General features: G+C 53.1%; 1 protein-coding gene across 3 annotated transcripts in view; it reads left to right on the forward strand.

Annotated features, from left to right (window-relative positions):
• LOC137372616 (netrin-G1-like) overlaps positions 1–22,290 on the forward strand; it is a 726,973-nt gene extending 704,683 nt beyond the window's left edge. For all 3 annotated transcript variants that reach the window (XM_068036556.1, XM_068036557.1, XM_068036558.1), the window contains 2 exons: positions 14,033–14,167; positions 20,404–22,290. In XM_068036556.1, the coding sequence (XP_067892657.1) occupies positions 14,033–14,167; positions 20,404–20,633 (365 nt within the window). In that variant the 3' untranslated portion in view covers positions 20,634–22,290. The remainder of the gene's footprint in view (positions 1–14,032; positions 14,168–20,403) is intronic.
• The last annotated feature ends 982 nt before the right edge of the window (positions 22,291–23,272 follow it).

Consider the following 23,272-nt stretch of genomic DNA (forward strand, 5'->3'; position numbering starts at 1 on the left):
TGACTGAGAGTGACCATAACTCCCCACACTGAATGAGAGTGACCATAACTCCCCACACTGACTGAGAGTGACCATAACTCCCCGCACTGACTGAGAGCGACCATGACTCCCCACACTGACTGAGAATGACCATAACTCCACACACTGACCAGGAGTGACCATATTTCCCCACACTGACTGAGAGTGACCATACCTCCCCACAATGACCAGGAGTGACCATACCTCCCCACACTGACCAGGAGTGACCATAAGTCCCCACACTGACTGAGAGTGACCATACCTCCACACACTGACCAAGAGTGACCATAACTCCACACACTGACTGAGAGTGACCATAACTCACCACACTGACCGAGAGTGACCATAACTCCCCACACTGACTGAGAGTGACCATAACTGCACACACTGACTGAGAGTGACCATAACTCCACACACTGACTGAGAGTGACCATAACTGCACACACTGACTGAGAGTGACCATAACTCCCCGCACCGACTGAGAGTGACCATAACTCCCCACACTGACTGAGAGTGACCATAACTCCACACATTGACTGAGAGTGACCATAACTGCACACACTGACTGAGAGTGACCATAACTCCGCGCACTGACTGAGAGTGACCATAACTCCCCGCACTGACTGAGAGTGACCATAACTCCACACACAGACTGAGAGTGACCATAACTCCCCACACTGACCAGGAGTGACCATAACTCCACACACTGACCGGTAAGCGATTTTGGAGCAGGAATATGTTGGAAGTGGATCTTCAGATGGCAGGGTCCTAAGTTCGGGAATTCCACCCCCACCCCCGCGAGCCTCTGCACCTCTCATTCCTCCTTTAAGATGATCCTTAAAATGTACTGTTGTGAGCAAGCGTTTCGTCGCCTGTCCTAACATCACCCCTTGTGTCTCGGTGTCAGGTTTTGTCTGGTTGGTTTTGATGTGGTGATGGATGTTTGCTTACTTGTCTCCCAGACCCTCTGTGTGTGTGGGAACACATTATAGATGTTGTGTTCAGACTGTGTGTTGTTCTGCAGCCAGGGTTAATAATTGTTGATTTCTCCTGACGCGTTGCAGCTGATCCAAAGCTGTGTCACACACGGCCAAGTATCTCATCACGAGAGGTCGTGAACCTAAAGCAAGGTAGGATCACTGACCCTCCAACAGTGCAGTGTTCCCTCAGTACCAACCCTCCGACAGTGCAGTGGTCCCTCAGTACTGACCCTCCGACAGTGCAGCCCTCCCTCAGTACTGACCCTCCGACAGTGCAGCCCTCCCTCAGTACTGACCCTCCGACAGTGCAGTGTTCCCTCAGTACTAATCCTCCGACAGTGCAGTGGTCCCTCAGTACTGACACTCCGACAGTGCAGCCCTCCCTCAGTACTGACCCTCCGACAGTGCAGCGGTCCCTCAGTACTGACCCTCCAACAGTGCAGCCCTCCCTCAGTACTGACCCTCCAACAGTGCAGTGTTCCCTCAGTACTAACCCTCCGACAGTGCAGCGGTCCCTCAGTACTGACCCTCCAACAGTGCAGCCCTCCCTCAGTACTGACCCACCGACAGTGCAGCGGTCCCTCAGTACTCACCCTCCAACAGTGCAGCCCTCCCTCAGTACTAACCCTCCAACAGTGCAGTGTTCCCTCATTTCTAACCCTCCGACAGTGCAGTGGTCCCTCAGTACTGACACTCCGACAGTGCAGCGGTCTCTCAGTACTGACCCCCCAACAGTGCAGCACTCCCTCAGTACTGACCCTCCGACAGTGCAACACTCCGTCAGTACTGACCCTCCAACAGTGCAGCCCTCCCTCAGTACTGACCCTCCAACAGTGCAGTGTTCCCTCAGTACAGACCCTCCGGCAGTGCAGTGGTCCCTCAGTACTGACCCTCCGACAGTGCAGCGGTCCCTCAGTACTGACCCTCCAACAGTGCAGCCCTCCCTCAGTACTGACCCTCTCACAGTGCAGTGCTCCCTCAGTACTGACCCTCCAACAGTGCAGCGGTCCCTCAGTAATGACCCTCCAACAGTGCAGCCCTCCCTCAGTACTGACCCTCTCACAGTGCAGTGCTCCCTCAGTACTGACTCTCCAACAGTGCAGCACTCCTTCAGTACTGACCGTCCAACAGTGCAGCACTCCTTCAGTACTGACCCTCCAACAGTGCAGCACTCCTTCAGTACTGACCGTCTAACAGTGCAGCACTCCTTCAGTACTGACCCTTCGACAGTGCAGTGCTCCCTCAGTAATGACCCTCCAACAGTGCAGCCCTCCCTCAGTACTGACCCTCCAACAGTGCAGTGTTCCCTCAGTACTGACCCTCCAACAGTGCAGTGCTCCCTCAGTACTGACCCTCCAACAGTGCAGCACTCCCTCAGTACTGACCCTCTGACAGTGCAGCCCTCCCTCAATGCTGACCCTCCGACAGTGCAGAGCTCCCTCAGTACTGACCCTCTCACAGTGCAGCACTCCCTCAGTACTGACCCTCCAACAGTGCAGCCCTCCCTCAGTGCTGACCCTCCGACTGTGCAGTGCTCCCTCAGTACTGACCCTCCGACAGTGCAGCACTCCCTCAGTACTGACCCTCCAACAGTGCCGCCCTCCCTCAGTACTGACCCTTCGACAGTGCAGTGCTCCCTCAGTACTGACCCTCCAACAGTGCCGCCCTCCCTCAGTACTGACCCTCCGACAGTGCAGTGCTCCCTCAGTACTGACACTCCGACAGTGCAGTGCTCCCTCAGTACTGACTCTCCGACTGTGCAGCACTCCCTCAGTACTGAACCTCTGAAAGTGCAGCGCTCCCTCAGTACTGACATTCCGACAGTGCAGCACTCCCTCAGTACTGACCCTCTGACAGTGCAGCGCTCCCTCAGTACTGACCCTCCGATAGTGCATTGCTCCCTCAGTACTGACCCTCCGACAGTGCAGCGCTCCCTCAGGACTGACTCTCCAACAGTGCAGCACTCCCTCATTACTGACCCTCCGACAGTGCAGCGCTCCCTCAGTACTGACCCTCTCACAGTGCAGCACTCCCTCAGTACTGACCCTCCGACAGTGCAGCCCTCCCTCAGTGCTGACCCTCCGACTGTGCAGTGCTCCCTCAGTACTGACCCTCCGACAGTGCAGCACTCCCTCAGTACTGACCCTCCAACAGTGCCGCCCTCCCTCAGTACTGACCCTTCGACAGTGCAGTGCTCCCTCAGTACTGACCCTCCAACAGTGCCGCCCTCCCTCAGTACTGACCCTCCGACAGTGCAGTGCTCCCTCAGTACTGACACTCCGACAGTGCAGCACTCCCTCAGTACTGACCCTCCGACAGTGCAGCCCTCCCTCAGTGCTGACCCTCCGACTGTGCAGTGCTCCCTCAGTACTGACCCTCCGACAGTGCAGCACTCCCTCAGTACTGACCATCCAACAGTGCCGCCCTCCCTCAGTACTGACCCTTCGACAGTGCAGTGCTCCCTCAGTACTGACCCTCCAACAGTGCCGCCCTCCCTCAGTACTGACCCTCCGACAGTGCAGTGCTCCCTCAGTACTGACACTCCGACAGTGCAGTGCTCCCTCAGTACTGACTCTCCGACTGTGCAGCACTCCCTCAGTACTGAACCTCTGAAAGTGCAGCGCTCCCTCAGTACTGACATTCCGACAGTGCAGCACTCCCTCAGTACTGACCCTCCGACAGTGCAGCGCTCCCTCAGTACTGACCCTCCGATAGTGCATTGCTCCCTCAGTACTGACCCTCCGACAGTGCAGCGCTCCCTCAGGACTGACTCTCCAACAGTGCAGCACTCCCTCATTACTGACCCTCCGACAGTGCAGCGCTCCCTCAGGACTGACTCTCCAACAGTGCAGCACTCCCTCAGTACTGACCCTCCGACAGTGCAGTCCTCCCTCAGTACTGACCCTCCGACAGTGCAGTGCTCCCTCAGTACTGACTCTCCGACTGTGCAGCACTCCCTCAGTACTGAACCTCTGAAAGTGCAGCGCTCCCTCAGTACTGACCCTCCGACAGTGCAGTGCTCCCTCAGTACTGACCCTCCGACAGTGCAGTGCTCCCTCAGTACTGACCCTCCGACAGTGCAGCACTCCCTCAGTACTGAACCTCTGACAGTGCAGCGCTCCCTCAGGACTGACTCTCCAACAGTGCAGCACTCCCTCATTACTGACCCTCCGACAGTGCAGCGCTCCCTCAGGACTGACTCTCCAACAGTGCAGCACTCCCTCAGTACTGACCCTCTCACAGTGCAGTGCTCCGTCACTACTGACCCTCCGACAGTGCAGTGCTCCCTCAGTACTGACCCTCCAACAGTGTAGCACTCCCTCAGTACTGACCCTCCAACAGTGCAGCCCTCCCTCAGTGCTGACCCTCCGACAGTGCAGTGCTCCCTCAGTACTGACCCTCCGACAGTGCAGTGCTCCCTCAGTACTGACTCTCCGACTGTGCAGCACTCCCTCAGTACTGACATTCCGACAGTGCAGCACTCCCTCAGTACTGACCCTCCAACAGTGGTGCCCTCCCTCAGTACTGACCCTCTGACAGTGCAGCGCTCCCTCAGTACTGACCCTCCGACAGTGCAGCAATCCCTCAGGACTGACTCTCCAACAGTGCAGCACTCCCTCAGTACTGACCCTCCGACTGTGCAGCGCTCCCTCAGGACTGACTCTCCAACAGTGCAGCACTCCTTCAGTACTGACCGTCCAACAGTGCAGCACTCCTTCAGTACTGACCCTCCAACAGTGCAGTGCTCCCTCAGTACTGACCCTCCAACAGTGCAGCACTCCCTCAGTACTGACCCTCTGACAGTGCAGCCCTCCCTCAGTTCTGACCCTCCGACATTGCAGTGCTCCCTCAGTACTGACCCTCTCACAGTGCAGCACTCCCTCAGTACTGACCCTCCGACTGTGCAGTGCTCCCTCAGTACTGACCCTCCAACAGTGCCGCCCTCCCTCAGTACTGACTCTCCGACTGTGCAGCACTCCCTTAGTACTGAACCTCTGAAAGTGCAGCACTCCCTCAGTACTGACCCTCCAACAGTGGTGCCCTCCCTCAGTACTGACCCTCCGACAGTGCAGTGCTCCCTCAGTACTGACCCTCCAACAGTGCAGCGCTCCCTCAGTACTGACCCTCCAACAGTGCCGCCCTCCCTCAGTACTGACCCTCCAACAGTGCCGCCCTCCCTCAGTACTGACCCTCCGACAGTGCAGTGCTCCCTCAGTACTGACCCTCCAACAGTGCAGCGCTCCCTCAGTACTGACCCTCCAACAGTGCCGCCCTCCCTCAGTACTGACTCTCCGACTGTGCAGCACTCCCTTAGTACTGAACCTCTGAAAGTGCAGCACTCCCTCAGTACTGACCCTCCAACAGTGGTGCCCTCCCTCAGTACTGACCCTCCGACAGTGCAGTGCTCCCTCAGTACTGACCCTCCAACAGTGCAGCGCTCCCTCAGTACTGACCCTCCAACAGTGCCGCCCTCCCTCAGTACTGACCCTCCAACAGTGCCGCCCTCCCTCAGTACTGACCCTCCGACAGTGCAGCACTCCCTCAGTACTGAACCTCTGAAAGTGCAGCACTCCCTCAGTACTGACCCTCCAACAGTGGTGCCCTCCCTCAGTACTGACCCTCCGACAGTGCAGCACTCCCTCAGTACTGAACCTCTGAAAGTGCAGCACTCCCTCAGTACTGACCCTCCAACAGTGGTGCCCTCCCTCAGTACTGACCCTCCAACAGTGCCGCCCTCCCTCAGTACTGACCCTCCGACAGTGCAGCACTCCCTCAGTACTGAACCTCTGAAAGTGCAGCACTCCCTCAGTACTGACCCTCCAACAGTGGTGCCCTCCCTCAGTACTGACCCTCCGACAGTGCAGCGCTCCCTCAGGACTGACTCTCCAACAGTGCAGCACTCCCTCATTACTGACCTTCCGACAGTGCAGCGCTCCCTCAGGACTGACTCTCCAACAGTGCAGCATTCCCTCAGTACTGACCCTCCAACAGTGGTGCCCTCCCTCAGTACTGACCCTCCGACAGTGCAGCGCTCCCTCAGTACTGACCCTCCGATAGTGCATTGCTCCCTCAGTACTGACCCTCCGACAGTGCAGCGCTCCCTCAGGACTGACTCTCCAACAGTGCAGCACTCCCTCAGTACTGACCCTCCGACAGTGCAGCGCTCCCTCAGGACTGACCCTCCAACAGTGCAGCACTCCCTCAGTACTGACCCTCTGACCGGTGTAGCCCTCCCTCATTACCAACCCTACGACAGTGCGGCTCTCACTCAATACTGACCCTCCGACAGTGCGGCCCTCACTCAGTACTGACCCTCAGACAGTGCAACCCTCCCTCAGTCCTGACCCTCCGACAGTGTGGCGCTCCCTCAGTACAACCCTCAGACAGTGCGGTGCTCCCTCAGTACGACCCTCAGACAGTGCGGCGCTCCCTCAGAACGACCCTCTGACAGTGCGGCACTCCCTCAGTCCTGACCCTCCAACAGTGCAGCGCTCCCTCAGTACTGACCCTCCGGCAGCGCAGTGCTCCCTCAGTACTGACCCTCCGACAGTGCAGCACTCCCTCAGTACTGACTCTCCGACAGTGCAGCACTCCCTCAGTACTGACCCTCTGACAGTGCAGCACTCCCTCAGTACTGGCCCTCTGACAGTGCAGCACTCCTTCAGTACTGGCCCTCTGACAGTGCAGCACTCCCTCAGTACTGGCCCTCTGACAGTGCAGCACTCCCTCAGTACTGACCCTCCAACAGTGCAGCACTCCCTCAGTACTGACCCTCCAACAGTGCAGCACTCCCTCAGTACTGGCCCTCTGACAGTGCAGCGCTCCCTCAGTCCTGGCCCTCCGACAGTGCAGCACTCCCTCAGTACTGTCCCTCCGACAGTGCAACCCTCCCTCAGTACTGTCCCTCCGACAGTACTGTTCTCCCTCAGTACTGACCCTCTGACAGTGCAGCACTCCCTCAGTACTGTCCCTCCGACAGTACTGTTCTCCCTCATTACTGGCCCTCCGACAGTGCAGCACTCCCTCAGTACTGGCCCTCTGACAGTGCAGCGCTCCCTCAGTACTGGCCCTCCGACAGTGCAGTGCTCCCTCAGTACTGACCCTCCGACAGTGCAGCACTCCCTCAGTACTGAACCTCTGACAGTGCAGCGCTCCCTCAGGACTGACTCTCCAACAGTGCAGCACTCCCTCATTACTGACCCTCCGACAGTGCAGCGCTCCCTCAGGACTGACTCTCCAACAGTGCAGCACTCCCTCAGTACTGACCCTCTCACAGTGCAGTGCTCCGTCACTACTGACCCTCCGACAGTGCAGTGCTCCCTCAGTACTGACCCTCCAACAGTGCAGCACTCCCTCAGTACTGACCCTCCAACAGTGCAGCCCTCCCTCAGTGCTGACCCTCCGACAGTGCAGTGCTCCCTCAGTACTGACCCTCCGACAGTGCAGCACTCCCTCAGTACTGACCCTCCAACAGTGGTGCCCTCCCTCAGTACTGACCCTCTGACAGTGCAGCGCTCCCTCAGTACTGACCCTCCGACAGTGCAGCAATCCCTCAGGACTGACTCTCCAACAGTGCAGCACTCCCTCAGTACTGACCCTCCGACTGTGCAGCGCTCCCTCAGGACTGACTCTCCAACAGTGCAGCACTCCTTCAGTACTGACCGTCCAACAGTGCAGCACTCCTTCAGTACTGACCCTCCAACAGTGCAGTGCTCCCTCAGTACTGACCCTCCAACAGTGCAGCACTCCCTCAGTACTGACCCTCTGACAGTGCAGCCCTCCCTCAGTGCTGACCCTCCGACATTGCAGTGCTCCCTCAGTACTGACCCTCTCACAGTGCAGCACTCCCTCAGTACTGACCCTCCGACTGTGCAGTGCTCCCTCAGTACTGACCCTCCAACAGTGCCGCCCTCCCTCAGTACTGACTCTCCGACTGTGCAGCACTCCCTTAGTACTGAACCTCTGAAAGTGCAGCACTCCCTCAGTACTGACCCTCCAACAGTGGTGCCCTCCCTCAGTACTGACCCTCCGACAGTGCAGTGCTCCCTCAGTACTGACCCTCCAACAGTGCAGCGCTCCCTCAGTACTGACCCTCCAACAGTGCCGCCCTCCCTCAGTACTGACCCTCCAACAGTGCCGCCCTCCCTCAGTACTGACCCTCCGACAGTGCAGTGCTCCCTCAGTACTGACCCTCCAACAGTGCAGCGCTCCCTCAGTACTGACCCTCCAACAGTGCCGCCCTCCCTCAGTACTGACTCTCCGACTGTGCAGCACTCCCTTAGTACTGAACCTCTGAAAGTGCAGCACTCCCTCAGTACTGACCCTCCAACAGTGGTGCCCTCCCTCAGTACTGACCCTCCGACAGTGCAGTGCTCCCTCAGTACTGACCCTCCAACAGTGCAGCGCTCCCTCAGTACTGACCCTCCAACAGTGCCGCCCTCCCTCAGTACTGACCCTCCAACAGTGCCGCCCTCCCTCAGTACTGACCCTCCGACAGTGCAGCACTCCCTCAGTACTGAACCTCTGAAAGTGCAGCACTCCCTCAGTACTGACCCTCCAACAGTGGTGCCCTCCCTCAGTACTGACCCTCCGACAGTGCAGCGCTCCCTCAGTACTGACCCTCCGATCGTGCATTGCTCCCTCAGTACTGACCCTCCGACAGTGCAGCGCTCCCTCAGGACTGACTCTCCAACAGTGCAGCACTCCCTCAGTACTGACCTTCCGACAGTGCAGCGCTCCCTCAGGACTGACTCTCCAACAGTGCAGCATTCCCTCAGTACTGACCCTCCAACAGTGGTGCCCTCCCTCAGTACTGACCCTCCGACAGTGCAGCGCTCCCTCAGTACTGACCCTCCGATAGTGCATTGCTCCCTCAGTACTGACCCTCCGACAGTGCAGCGCTCCCTCAGGACTGACTCTCCAACAGTGCAGCACTCCCTCAGTACTGACCCTCCGACAGTGCAGCGCTCCCTCAGGACTGACCCTCCAACAGTGCAGCACTCCCTCAGTACTGACCCTCTGACCGGTGTAGCCCTCCCTCATTACCAACCCTACGACAGTGCGGCTCTCACTCAATACTGACCCTCCGACAGTGCGGCCCTCACTCAGTACTGACCCTCAGACAGTGCAACCCTCCCTCAGTCCTGACCCTCCGACAGTGTGGCGCTCCCTCAGTACAACCCTCAGACAGTGCGGTGCTCCCTCAGTACGACCCTCAGACAGTGCGGCGCTCCCTCAGAACGACCCTCTGACAGTGCGGCACTCCCTCAGTCCTGACCCTCCAACAGTGCAGCGCTCCCTCAGTACTGACCCTCCGGCAGCGCAGTGCTCCCTCAGTACTGACCCTCCGACAGTGCAGCACTCCCTCAGTACTGACTCTCCGACAGTGCAGCACTCCCTCAGTACTGACCCTCTGACAGTGCAGCACTCCCTCAGTACTGGCCCTCTGACAGTGCAGCACTCCTTCAGTACTGGCCCTCTGACAGTGCAGCACTCCCTCAGTACTGGCCCTCTGACAGTGCAGCACTCCCTCAGTACTGACCCTCCAACAGTGCAGCACTCCCTCAGTACTGACCCTCCAACAGTGCAGCACTCCCTCAGTACTGGCCCTCTGACAGTGCAGCGCTCCCTCAGTCCTGGCCCTCCGACAGTGCAGCACTCCCTCAGTACTGTCCCTCCAACAGTGCAACCCTCCCTCAGTACTGTCCCTCCGACAGTACTGTTCTCCCTCAGTACTGACCCTCTGACAGTGCAGCACTCCCTCAGTACTGTCCCTCCGACAGTACTGTTCTCCCTCAGTACTGGCCCTCCGACAGTGCAGCACTCCCTCAGTACTGGCCCTCTGACAGTGCAGCGCTCCCTCAGTACTGGCCCTCCGACAGTGCAGCACTCCCTCAGTACTGTCCCTCCGACAGTGCAGCACTCCCTCAGTACTGACCCTCTGACAGTGCAGCACTCCCTCAGTACTGACCCTCAGACAGTGCAGCACTCCCTCAGTACTGACCCTCTGACAGTGCAGCACTCCCTCAGTACTGACCCTCAGACAGTGCAGCACTCCCTCAGTACTGACCCTCAGACAGTGCAGCACTCCCTCAGTACTGACCCTCAGACAGTTTAACCCTCACTCAGTATCGCAGTGGGAGTGTTAGATTTGATTATGGGCTCAGGTCTGTAGAGTTTGACCAGAATCGTTGACCTTCTTTCTCAGAGTTCAGAGAGGTCTCCACTCAGCCTGGGTGAAAGGTCCCTAAATTGGCCACACTGTATAAAACCTGGCAGTGGATTCTATAAACCCGGGATTGGGATAATCCATTGCCGTCTGCTGACTCAATGCGAATGGTAATTATCCTGGAGTCTGATATTCTCCCCTCACTGCTGGAATCCTTCGCATTCCCTCCCTCCCATTCCAGGCATTTCCTTCCCACCCCGTTCCTGCAGCATGTTCCCTACTCCCAGTCTGCCACACATCTTCATCCCATCGACGTCCCGTCTACCTTCTCTGTCTTTTCCTTGCAAGACTGCGAATGCTTCGGCCACTCGAACCGGTGCAGTTATCTCGAGCTACTCACCACTGCCGTTTGCGTGAACTGTAAGCACAACACTAGAGGCCGACACTGCCAGTTATGCCGCCTGGGCTACCACCGAAACCATTCAGCACAGCTGAACCACCACAACGTTTGCCTAGGTCAGTTCCTCTTACAATCTCCGTTCGCACCTCCTTCCTTCATCTTTATGTTTTCAGCCCAAAACGTGAGAACAGACCTGAGCAAAAGGGCGTCAGAAATATGTTCCCCTTTCCTGAGTGAGTAGACCCATCTCAAACTTTCCCTAGCGATGGGGCCTGGTCCAGCCTTTCCCTAGCGATGAGGCCTGGTCCAGCCTTTCCCTAGCGATGGGGCCTGGTCCAGCCTTTCCCTCGCAATGAGGCCTGGTCCAGCCTTTCCCTAGTGATGGGCACTTGTCCAGCCTTTCCCTAGCGATGGGGCCTGGTCCAGCCTTTCCCTCGCAATGAGGCCTGGTCCAGTCTTTCCCTAGCGATGAGGCCTGGTCCAGCCTTTGCCTAGTGATGGGCACTTGTCTAGTCTTTCCCTCGCAATGAGGCCTGGTCCAGCCTTTCCCTAGCAATGAGGCCTGGACCAGCCTTTCCCTAGCAATGAGGCCTGGTCCAGCCTTTCCCCATGCAATGAGGCCTGGTCCAGCCTTTCCCTCGCGATGAGGCCTGGTCCAGCCTTTCCCTCGCAATGAGGCCTGGTCCAGCCTTTCCCTAGCGGAGGCCTGGTCCAGCCTTTCCCTAGCGATGAGGCCTGGTCCAGCCTTTCCCTCGCAATGAGGCCTGGTCCAGCCTTTCCCTAGCGATGAGGCCTGGTCCAGCCTTTCCCTCGCAATGAGGCCTGGTCCAGCCTTTCCCTAGCGATGAGGCCTGGTCCAGCCTTTCCCTAGCGATGAGGCCTGGTCCAGCCTTTCCCTCGCAATGAGGCCTGGTCCAGCCTTTCCCTTGCAATGAGGCCTGGTCCAGCCTTTCCCTAGCGATGAGGCCTGGTCCAGCCTTTCCCTCGCAATGAGGCCTGGTCCAGCCTTTCCTTAGCGATGAGGCCTGGTCCAGCCTTTCCCCATGCAATGAGGCCTGGTCCAGCCTTTCCCTCGCGATGAGGCCTGGTCCAGCCTTTCCCTCGCAATGAGGCCTGGTCCAGCCTTTCCCTAGCGATGAGGCCTGGTCCAGCCTTTCCCTCGCAATGAGGCCTGGTCCAGCCTTTCCTTAGCGATGAGGCCTGGTCCAGCCTTTCCCTAGCGATGAGGCCTGGTCCAGCCTTTCCCTCGCAATGAGGCCTGGTCCAGCCTTTCCCTAGCGATGAGGCCTGGTCCAGCCTTTCCCTCACAATGAGGCCTGGTCCAGCCTTTCCCTAGCGATGAGGCCTGGTCCAGCCTTTCCCTTGCAATGAGGCCTGGTCCAGCCTTTCCCTAGCGATGAGGCCTGGTCCAGCCTTTCCCTAGCGATGAGGCCTGGTCCAGCCTTTCCCTCGCAATGAGGCCTGGTCCAGCCTTTCCCTAGTGATGAGGCCTGGTCCAGCCTTTCCCTCACAATGAGGCCTGGTCCAGCCTTTCCCTAGCGATGAGGCCTGGTCCAGCCTTTCCCTAGCAATGAGGCCTGGTCCAGCCTTTCCCTAGCGATGAGGCCTGGTCCAGCCTTTCCCTAGCGATGAGGCCTGGTCCAGCCTTTCCCTCGCAATGAGGCCTGGTCCAGCCTTTCCCTAGCGATGAGGCCTGGTCCAGCCTTTCCCTAGCGATGAGGCCTGGTCCAGCCTTCCCCTAGCGATGAGGCCTGGTCCTGCCTTTCCCTAGCGATGAGGCCTGGTCCAGCCTTTCCCTAGCGATGAGGCCTGGTCCAGCCTTTCCCTAGCGATGAGGCCTGGTCCAGCCTTTCCCTAGCAATGAGGCCTGGTCCAGCCTTTCCCTAGCGATGGGGCCTGGTCCAGCCTTTCACTAGCAATGAGGCCTGATCCAGCCTTTCCCCAGCAATGAGGCCTGGTCCAGCCTTTCCCTAGCGATGGGTGCTTGTCCAGGCTTTCCCTAGCAATGAGGCCTGGTCCAGCCTTTCCCTAGCGATGGGGCCTGGTCCAGCCTTTCTCTAGCGATGGGACCTGGTCCAGCCTTTCCCTAGCGATGGGGCCTGGTCCAGCCTTTTCCTAGCGATGAGGCCTGGTCCAGCCTTTCCCTAGCTTTTTTTTATTAGTTTGGGGGATGTGGGCGATGCTGGCCAGGCCAGCATTTACTGCCCGTCTCTAATTGCCCTTGAGAAGGTGATGAACCGCTGCAGTCCATGTGGAGTAGGGACACCCACAGTGCTGTTAGGAAGGGAGTTCCAGGATTTTGACCCAGCGACAGTGAAGGAACGGCGATATAGTTCCAAGTCAGGATGGTGTGTGACTTGGAGGGGAACTTGCAGGTGGTGGTGTTCCCATGCATTTGCTGCCCTTGTCCTTCTAGGTGGTAGAGGTCGCGGGTTTGGAAGATACTGTCTAAGGAGCCTTGGTGCGTTGCTGCAGTGCATCTTGTAGATGGTACACACTGCTGCCACTGTGCGTCGGTGGTGGAGGGAGTGAATGTTTGTGGATGGGGTGCCAATCAAGCAGGCTGCTTTGTCCTGCATGGTGTCGAGCTTCTTGAGTATTGTCAGAGCTGCTTATACAACTTCTGAAGGGAAAAGAATTTTCAGGGCTACGGGGAAAAGGAAGGGGAGTGGGACTAGGTGAGTTGCTCTTACAGAGAGCTGGCACAGACATGGAAGGCCAAATGGCCTCCCTGTGTACTCTAACCATTCTATGATTCCCCTTGAATGTATCGATACTGTTCACCTCAACCACTCCCTGTGGTAGTGAGTTCCACATTCTCACCACTCTCTGGGTAAAGAGGTTTTTCCTGAATTCCCAATTGGATTTATTAGTCACTGTATTATATTGATGGCCCCTGGTTCTGGTCTCCTCCACAAGTGAAATATCTTCTCTACGTTTATCTTATCAAACCCATTCATAATCTTAAAGACCTCTATCAGCTAACCCCTCAGTCCTCTCTTTGCTAGAGAAAAGAGCCACAGCCTGTTCAATTTTTCCTGATAGTTATAACTTCTGACATCATCCTGATAAATCTTATTCTGTACCTCCTCAATATCCATTTTATAATATGGAGATGGAACTGTGCTCAGTGCTCCAAGTATTTTCTACAAGTTTGATACAAGTTTTCTAGAATTCTCTGCTGGTGAATTCTAATCTCTAGTGATGAAGCCAATGTTGGTTTGCTTCTTCTGGCTTTGTTAACCTGTGTTAATTCTGTGCAGTTGTCCCAGAGAGTGGAACATGGGCTGTGTGCAGTCTGTGTGGAGCATTGCAGCTGTTTATAAAGTGTTAGCGGCCTGTTTTAGCTCCCAGAGTCTGACCGTCCCTTGTCTTGGCTCACAGTCATTTCTGTTTCTGAACTTGTGTCAATGTGTTTTATTGGGCACCGTCATGTGCAGTGTGTGTGTTGTCTTGTTTTTGCAGACTGTAAGTGTAACTCTGAGGGTTCGCTCCACCATCACTGTAATGACACGGGATATTGTGACTGTAAGGAGGGGGCAGCAGGGCCCAAGTGTGACAAGTGCCTGCCCGGATATTACTGGCACAGGGGCTGTCGAGGTAAGTAACGGTTCCTGCACCAGCTCCTCTCCTGTCTCCACCCCGGCTTCTGTGTGTCAAGGACAGCAAATCTGATTTATCTAAGGTACCATGGGGGAATTGCAGAGGCTTTTAGTGAGTGAACCCTGCTGGACTTTCCCATCATTTACCACACAATGACTGGCACAGCTCCTCACAAAGGGAGGGTCAGGAGTGAGGTTTCTTAGAATCAGACAGCACAGAAGGAGGCCATTCGGCCTATCGTGCATGTGCTGGCTCTTTGAAAGAACTATCCAATTAGTCCCACTTCCCTGCTCTTTCCCCACAGCCCTGCAATTATTTTCCTTTTCAAGTATTTATCCAAATCCCTTTTGAAAGTTATTATTGAATCTGCTTCCACCGCCCTTTCAGGCAGCGCATTCCAGATCACAACAACTCACTGTGTAAAATAAACTTTCCTCATCTCCCCCTCTGGTTCTTTTACCAATTACCTTCAATCTGTGTCCTCTGGTTACTGACCCTCCTGTCACTGGAAACAGTTTCTCCTTATTTACTCTATCAAATGATTTTGAACACCTCTATTAAATCTCCTCTTAACCTTCTCTGCTCTAAGGAGAACAATCCCAGCTTCTCCAGTCTCTCCACGTCACTGAAGTCCCTCATCCCTGGAACCATTCCAGTAAATCTCCTCCGCACCCTCTCCAAGGCTTTGACTTCCATCCGAAAGTGTGGTGCCCAGAATGCTATATCAATGCAAGTTTTTGTTAAATAGAATTTAAAGCACATTTATCTATATTGAAATTTATTTACCAAATACACGACCATTCTACAAATTTATTTATGTCATCCTGTACTTTGTTGTAGTTTTTAATGTTTTAACTCCACCACCCAATTTTGTGTCATCTCAAATTTTGAAATTATATTTCTCATCCCTGAGTCCAAACCGTTGACCTAAATGGTGAGCAATAGTAATCACAGTCCCAATCCTTGTAGAACACAGTTTCCCAACATGTGCCACTCTGAGTAACTACCTTCAACCCCTACCCTTTGTTTCCTTTTCTGCAGCCAACCTGCTGTCTATTCCACTACTTGTCCCCGATTTCCCATGTTCTGACCTTACTCATGAATCTATTAAGATGGCATCTTATCAATGGCTTTTTGGAAATGCAGATATCCTGAGCTGAATTTTATGCTGAGGTGAGGTGTCCCACCACCAGGACAGAAAGCAGGACCTGAGTCTGTGTAGATAGGCAGCAGGACCCTGGGTGGCCGCCAACTAAGCAGCTACTGTCAGGACCGTTGTCCAATTGAGAATGTTAGGCTGCCCAATCAGAGGGCCGGTAATGCTGCAGCCTTGGCAGTGCCATTGATAGAGGTGGTCACTGCTGATGGTGCAAGATAAAGGAGAGGACGCCTCCCTGCTGAGGCACCTTTAAAGACAAGGTAAGTTTGTAATAGTGCCTCTGTTGTCTCTTCACTAATTTATTTGAATATGCATGGATGCAATCCATCTGGACCAGGGGTCTTATCATCTCTAAGTATGATTAGTTTGTCAATTATCTCTCCCCTTTCTATTTTAAATGTCTTTATATTTTTTGATCTCTTTGTTTAATCTCATGTCCTCCTTGTTAATTTCTCTGGTAAATACCGAGACAAAGTCTTTATTTAATATTTCTGCCATGTTTCTATCATTCCCTGTGAGTTTACCATGTGTATCCCTTAGTGACGAAAACCCTATCCTGCTTTCCCATTTATTATTATTGTGTCTGTAGAATACGTCACTGTTTCAGTTTATATTCCATGATAATTTAATTTCATAGTTAGGTAGATAGCAGGTAGGTGATTGGTTTGGGAAGAAGCTACATGTTTGGTGAGTATCTGTTAAGTGATTAAGGTCCATTCTAATCCTAATGTTTAAAATAGTAAAGGAACTAGTGGTAAGCTTAATAAAATATACAAAAAAGGAAAATAAAATAAATAATTGAATAAAATAATTAAGTAGTTAATTAAAACACATTAAGGATGACAGGACAGGTGATGTGTCATGGCTGCAGCATGTGGGAGCTCCTGGATGCCAGTGTGATCCAGGGCAAACACGTCTGCAGTAAGTGTTTGTGGCTCAAAGAGCTTCGGCTCAGAGTCATTGAACTGGAGTCCGAGCTGCAGACACTGCGACACATCAGGGAGGGGGAAAGTTACCTGGACACTTTGTACCAGGAGGTGGTCACACCCCTTAGGGTAGGGTCTTCTGATTTGGTCAGTGGTCAGGGACTGGAGGGTGTGGCTGCAGCTGAGGCAGGTAAGGGGACCCAGAGAGCAGGAGCCTCAGCCTTTGCAATTGTCCAACAGATCTGAGGTTCTTTCAGCTTGTTTGGATGAGAGCGGGGGCTGCAGGGTGGATGAGCAACCTGACCATGGCATCATGGTACAGGAAGACATTCAAGTGGAGGGAGAAAAAAGGAATGTAGTGGTAGTAGGGGACAGTACAGTTAGGGGGATTGACACTGTTCTCTGCAGCAAAGAGCAAGAGTCCAGACGGCTGTTTTGCCTACCAGTGTTCGGGACATCAGCTCAGGGTTGAAGAGGAACTTACAGTGGGATGGGGAGGATTGAGTTGTTGTGGTTCCTGTAGGTATCAACGACATAGACAGGGCAAGGAAAGAGTTTCTACATAGTCAGTATGAGGAACTAGGAGCCAAATTAAGAAGCAGAACCTCAAAGGTAATAATCTCTGGATTATTACCTGAGCCACGTGCAAATTGGCATAGGGCAAATAAGATTAGAGAAATTACTGCATGGCTCAAAGACTGGTGTGGTAGAAGTGGGTTCTGGTTCGTGGGGCACTGGCACCAGTACTGGGGAAAGTGGTGGCTGTACCGTTGGGATGGTCTACACCTAAACTGTGCTGGGACCGGTGTTCTAGTGAGCCGCATAACTAGGGGAGAGGAGAGGGTTTTAAACTGAATAGTGAGGGCAAAGGATCAAATTTAGGAAGATAAGATAAGTCAAAGAGTTGAGACAAGGCAAGAGACGAAGGTATTAATGTGGGAAATGATAGACTATGAAAGGAAGGGACAGAGTGTACAAATCTAACAGTAAGTCAACAGATAAGGCTATAGGTTATAAAAATTATAAAAGGACTAAACTAAAGGCTCTGTATCTGAATGCACATAGCATTCAAAACAAAACCGATGAACTGAGAGCACAAATAGAAATAAATAAGTATGATCTGATAGCCATTACAGAGACATGGTGCAGGACGACATCGATTGGGACCTGAATATTGAAGGGTACATGGCATTTAGGAAGGACAGGAAGCTAGGAAAAGGTGGAGGAGTAGCTCTGTTAATTAATGATGGTATTAGTGCAATAAAGAGGGATGACCTAAGTTCAGGAGACCAGGATGTAGAAACAGTTTGGATAGAGATGAGAAATCATAAAGGCAAGAAGTCACTTGTGGGAGTGGTGTACAGGCCACCTAACATTAACCACACTGTAGAAAGGGGTATAAAGGAAGAAATAATGGCAGCAGTTCAGAAAGGTACGGCGATAATCATGGGGGATTTTAACGTACATATAGATTGGAAAAATCAGATAGGCAGAGGTAGCCTAGATGAGGAGTACACAGAATGTTTTCGGGATAATTTCTTCGAATAGTACGTTCTGGAGCCAACCAGAGAGCAGGTTATACTAGACCTGATATTGCAATGAGATAGGATTAATTAATGACCTCATAGTGAAGGCGCCCCTAGGTAGCAGCGATCATAATATGATTGAATTTTACATTCAGTTTGAGGGAGAGAAGAGTGGGTCCAAGACTAGTATTTTAAATGTAAATAAGGACAATTATGAGGGCATGAAAGCAGAACTAGGTAAAATAAACAGGCAAATTAGATTAAGGGACAGGTCAAAAGAGATGCAGTGGCAGACGTTTCGGGGGATATTTCAGAATACACAGAATAGACACATTCCAATGAGAAAGAAAAATTCTAAGTGGGGGTGCAGGGAGACCCGCCATTCTTGGTTAACTAAAACAGTTAAAGATAGTATCAAACTTAAAGAAAAAGCATATAATTGTGCAAAGATGGGAGGCAGGTCAGACGATTGGGCAGAACATAAAAAACAGCAAAGATTGACTAAAAGATTGATAAGCAAGGTAAAATTAGAGTATGAGAGTAAGCTAGCTAGAAATATAAAGACAGATAGTAAGAGTTTCTATAGATATTTAAAAAAGAAAAGTGTTAATAAAGTGAATGCTGATCCGATAGAAAGTGAGTCTGGGGAATTAATAATGGATAATAAGGAGATGGCAGATGAATTGAATGTTATTTTGCATCGGTCTTCACTATTGAGGATACAAGTAACATCCCAGAATTATCTGTAAGTCAGGAAATGAAAGGGAGGGAGGAACTCAAGAAAATTACAATCACCAGGGAAGTGGTATGAACAAATTGTTGGAGCTGTGGGCTGACAAGTCCCCGGGTCCTAATGGACTTCATCCTAGGGTGTTAAAAGAAGTGGCTAGTGAGATAGTTGATGTGTTAGTTTTAATTTTCCAAAATTCCCTAGATTCATGGAAGGTTCCACTAGACTGGAAAATAGCGAATGTAACTCCTTTATTCAAAAAGGAAGGGAGACAGAAAGCAGGAAACTACAGGCCAGTTAGCTTAACATCTGTCTCATGGAAAATGTTAGAAGCTATTATTAAAGATGGTATAGCAGGGCATTTAGAAAAATTGAAGGTAATCAGGTAGAGTCAATATGGTTTTGTGAAAGGGAAATCATGTTTAACCAATTTGTTGGAGTTCTTTGAGGGAGTTACATGTGCTGTGGATGAAGGGGAACCGGTGGATGTATTGTACTTAGATTTCCAGAATGCATTTGATAAGGTGCCACATCAAAGGTTATTGCAGAAAATAAAAGCTCTTGGTGTAGGGGGCATGGATAGAAGATTGGCTAGCTAACAGGAAACAGAGAGTAGGCATAGATGGGTCATTTTCTGGTTGGCAAGATGTAACGAGTGGTGTGCCACAGGGATCTGTGCTGGGGCCTCAACTTTTTACAATTTATATAAATGACTTAGATGAAGGGACTGAAGGTATGGTTGCTAAATTTGCTGATGACACAAAGATAGGTAGGAAAGTAAGTTGTGAAGAGGACAGAAGGAGGCTACAAAGGGATATAGATAGGTTAAGTGAGTGGGCAAAGACCTGGCAAATGGAGTAATGTGGGAAAATGCGAAGTTGTCCATTTTGGCAGGAAGAATAAAAATGAAGCATATTATCTAAATGGTGAGAGATTGCAGAGCTCTGAGATGCAGAGGGATCTGGGTGTCCTAGTGCTTGAATCGCACAAGGTTAGTATGCAGGTACAGCACATAATTAGGAAAGCGAATAGAATGTTATCATTTATCACGAGGGGAATTAAATACAAAAGTAGGGAGGTTATGCTTCAGTTATACAGGGCATTGGTGAGACCACATCTGGAGTACTGTGTACAGTACTGGTCTCCTTATTTGAGGAAGGATGTAAATGCGTTGGAGGCAGTACAGAGAAGGTTTACTAGACTAATACCTGGAATGGGCGGGCTGTCTTATGAGGAAATGTTGGACAGGCTAGGCTTGTATCCACTGGAATTTAGAAGAGTAAGAGGCGACTTGATTGAAACATATAAGATCCTGAGGGGTCTTGACAGGGTGGATGTGGAAAGGATGTTTCCCCTTGTGGGAGAATCTAGAACTAGGGGTCACTGTTTAAAATAAGGGGTTGCCCATTTAACACAGAGATGAGGAGAAATTTTTTTCTCTGAGGGTCGTGAGTCTTTGGAATTCTCTTCCTCAAAAGGCGGTGGAAGCAGAGTCTTTGAATATTTTTAAGGCAGAGGTAGATAGATTCTTGATAAGCAAGGGGGTGAAAGGTTATCAGGGGTAGGTGGTAATGTGGAGTAATCAGTTTAGCAATGAGCTTATTGAATGGCAGAACAGTCTTAAGGGGCCGAGTGGCCTACTCCTGCTCCTAATTCATATGTTTGTGTGTAGTTTCTCTTTGTTTTCCGAATTGTTTTTTCATTTCTTTCCAAACCTTTTCATATTCCCTTTGGAACCTGTGTGATTTTTCTTTATTATATTCTCGGTGTCCAGATGTTTTTCTAGTAAAATGTTGTTGTAAAAGTGAAACACTGGGCGACATTAAACAATCTGGAACGTGGGGAGGTTTTCAATGCTCTGACCTTTCTTTTCCTTTTCTGCTCTCTTGCAGCAAGCGTGTGTGATAACTTGCTGACACGGTGTGAGAATGGAGGAGTGTGTGAAGACAATGGGAGGTGTCGGTGTCCCGCACCCTACACCGGGCTCCTGTGTGAGAAAGTCCAGTGCGGGAAGGAAGCGGGACGATGTGATTCCCAATCCCCCCGGGACCCCACCTTACACCGGGTGCTGCTGTTGCTGACTGCACTGCTAATTGCTGCTAATGGCCGCGTGCCTCTCTGACCTGCTTCCAGCACCATGAAGACTCACAGGAAGGTGCAAAGAGCGCAGGAGAATCTAGTGTTTACTCTATTGCTGTTAAAACACGCTCCCTTCACCCACCCAATACCCTCACCCAACTCCGGAAAAGGCGAACCGGAACCGAGACCTGATCCCACAAACCCAGCCTGACGAGATCACGGAGCCTGGACAGAATCAGCAGGCAAAGGGAACTGGACTCTCTGACTCCCTGTGAGACAGAGGCAGCAGCTAATAATCATTCAAAAATCGCCAGCCACTCGCCCCATGTTCAGCTTTGGGACAAAGAATCAAAGGAAGGACTTGCATTTACATAGCGCCTTTCGCCAGCTCAGGATGTCCCAAAGTGCTTTACAGCCAATGAAGTAATTATTCCGCCAATGTGATAATGAGCAGATAATCTGTTTTCGTGAAGTTGCTGGAGGGATAAATATTGGACCAGGACACGGGGGAGAACTCCCCTGCTCTTCTTCAAAATAGCGGCCGTGGGGTTTTTATACCCACCTGAGAGGGCAGAAGGGGGTCTCAGTTTAAACACTCATCTGAAAGATGGACACTGCAGCACTCTCTCAGTATTGCTCCTCAGACACTGCAGCACTCCCTCAGTACTGCCCGTCTGACAGGGCAGCACTCCCTCAGTACTGACCCTCCGACAGCGCAGCACTCCCACAGTACTGACCCTCGAACAGTGCAGCCCTCCCTCAGTACTGACCCTCCGACAGTGCAGCACTTCCTCAGTACTGCCCCTCTGACTGGGCAGCACTCCCTCAGTACTGACCCTCTGACTGGGCAGCACTCCCTCAGTACTGCCCCTCTGACTGGGCAGCACTCCCTCAGTACTGCCCCTCCGACAGTGCAGCGCTCCCTCATTACTGACCCTCTGACAGTGCAGCACTCCCTCAGTACTGCCCCTCCGACAGTGCAGCCCTCCCTCAGTAGACCCTCGAACAGTGCAGCCCTCCCTCAGTACTGCCCCTCCAACAGTGCAGCACTCCCTCAGTACTTCTCCTCTGACAGTGCAGCACTCCCTCATTACTGACCCTCTGACAGTGCAGCCCTCCCTCTGTACTGACCCTCGAACAGTGCAGCCCTCCCTCAGTACTGCCCCTCCAACAGTGCAGCACTCCCTCAGTACTGACCCTCCAACAGTGCAGCACTCCCTCAGTAGTGACCCTCCAACAGTGCGGCACTCCCTCAGTACTGACCCTCCGACAGTGCAGCACGCCCTCAGTACTGCTCCTCTGACAGTGCAGCACTGCCTCAGTACTGACCCTCCAACAGTGCAGCACTCCCTCAGTAGTGACCCTCCAACAGTGCGGCACTCCCTCAGTACTGACCCTCTGACAGTGCAGCACGCCCTCAGTACTGCTCCTCTGACAGTGCAGCACTGCCTCAGTACTGACCCTGCGACAGTGCAGCACTCCCTCAGTACTGCTCCTCTGACAGTGTAGCCCTCCCTCAGTATTGCCCCTCCAACAGTGCAGCGCTCCCTCAGTAGTGACCCTCCAACAGTGCGGCACTCCTTCAGTACTGACCTTCTGACAGTGCAGCGCTCCCTCAGTACTGACCCTCTGACAGTGCAGCACTCCCTCAGTACTGTCCCTCCGACAGTGCAGCGCTCCTTCAGTACTGACCCTTCAACAGTGCAGCGCTCCCTCAGTACTGACCCTCTGACAGTGCAGCACTCCCTCAGTACTGACCCTCCGACAGTGCAGCGCTCCCTCAGTACTGACCCTCTGACAGTGCAGCACTCCCTCAGTACTGACCCTCCGACAGTGCAGCGCTCCTTCAGTACTGACCCTTCAACAGTGCAGCGCTCGCTCAGTACTGACCATCCGACAGTGCAGCACTCCCTCAGTACTGACCTCCAGCAGTGCAGCGCTCCCTCAGTACTGACCCTCCGACAGTGCAGCGCTCCCTCAGTACTGACCATCTGACAGTGCAGCACTCCCTCAGTACTGACCCTCTGACAGTGCAGCGCTCCTTCAGTACTGACCCTTCAACAGTGCAGCGCTCGCTCAGTACTGACCCTCCGACAGTGCAGCGCTCCTTCAGTACTGACCCTTCAACAGTGCAGCGCTCGCTCAGTACTGACCCTCCGACAGTGCAGCACTCCCTCAGTACTGACCCTCCGACAGTGCAGCACTCCCTCAGTACTGACCTCCAACAGTGCAGCGCTCGCTCAGTACTGACCATCCGACAGTGCAGCACTCCCTCAGTACTGACCTCCAGCAGTGCAGCGCTCCCTCAGTACTGACCCTCCGACAGTGCAGCACTCCCTCAGTACTGACCCTCCGACAGTGCAGCGCTCCCTCAGTACTGACCCTCTGACAGTGCAGCACTCCCTCAGTACTGACCCTCCGACAGTGCAGCGCTCCCTCAGTACTGACCCTCTGACAGTGCAGCACTCCCTCAGTACTGACCCTCTGACAGTGCAGCACTCCCTCAGTACTGACCCTCTGACAGTGCAGCACTCCCTCAGTACTGACCTCCAACAGTGCAGCGCTCCCTCAGTACTGACCCTCTGACAGTGCAGCACTCCCTCAGTACTGACCTCCAACAGTGCAGCACTCCCTCAGTACTGACCTCCAACAGTGCAGCGCTCCCTCAGTACTGACCCTCTG

This window comes from Heterodontus francisci, chromosome 8 (assembly GCF_036365525.1).
Source record: "Heterodontus francisci isolate sHetFra1 chromosome 8, sHetFra1.hap1, whole genome shotgun sequence".
NCBI lineage: Eukaryota > Metazoa > Chordata > Chondrichthyes > Heterodontiformes > Heterodontidae > Heterodontus > Heterodontus francisci.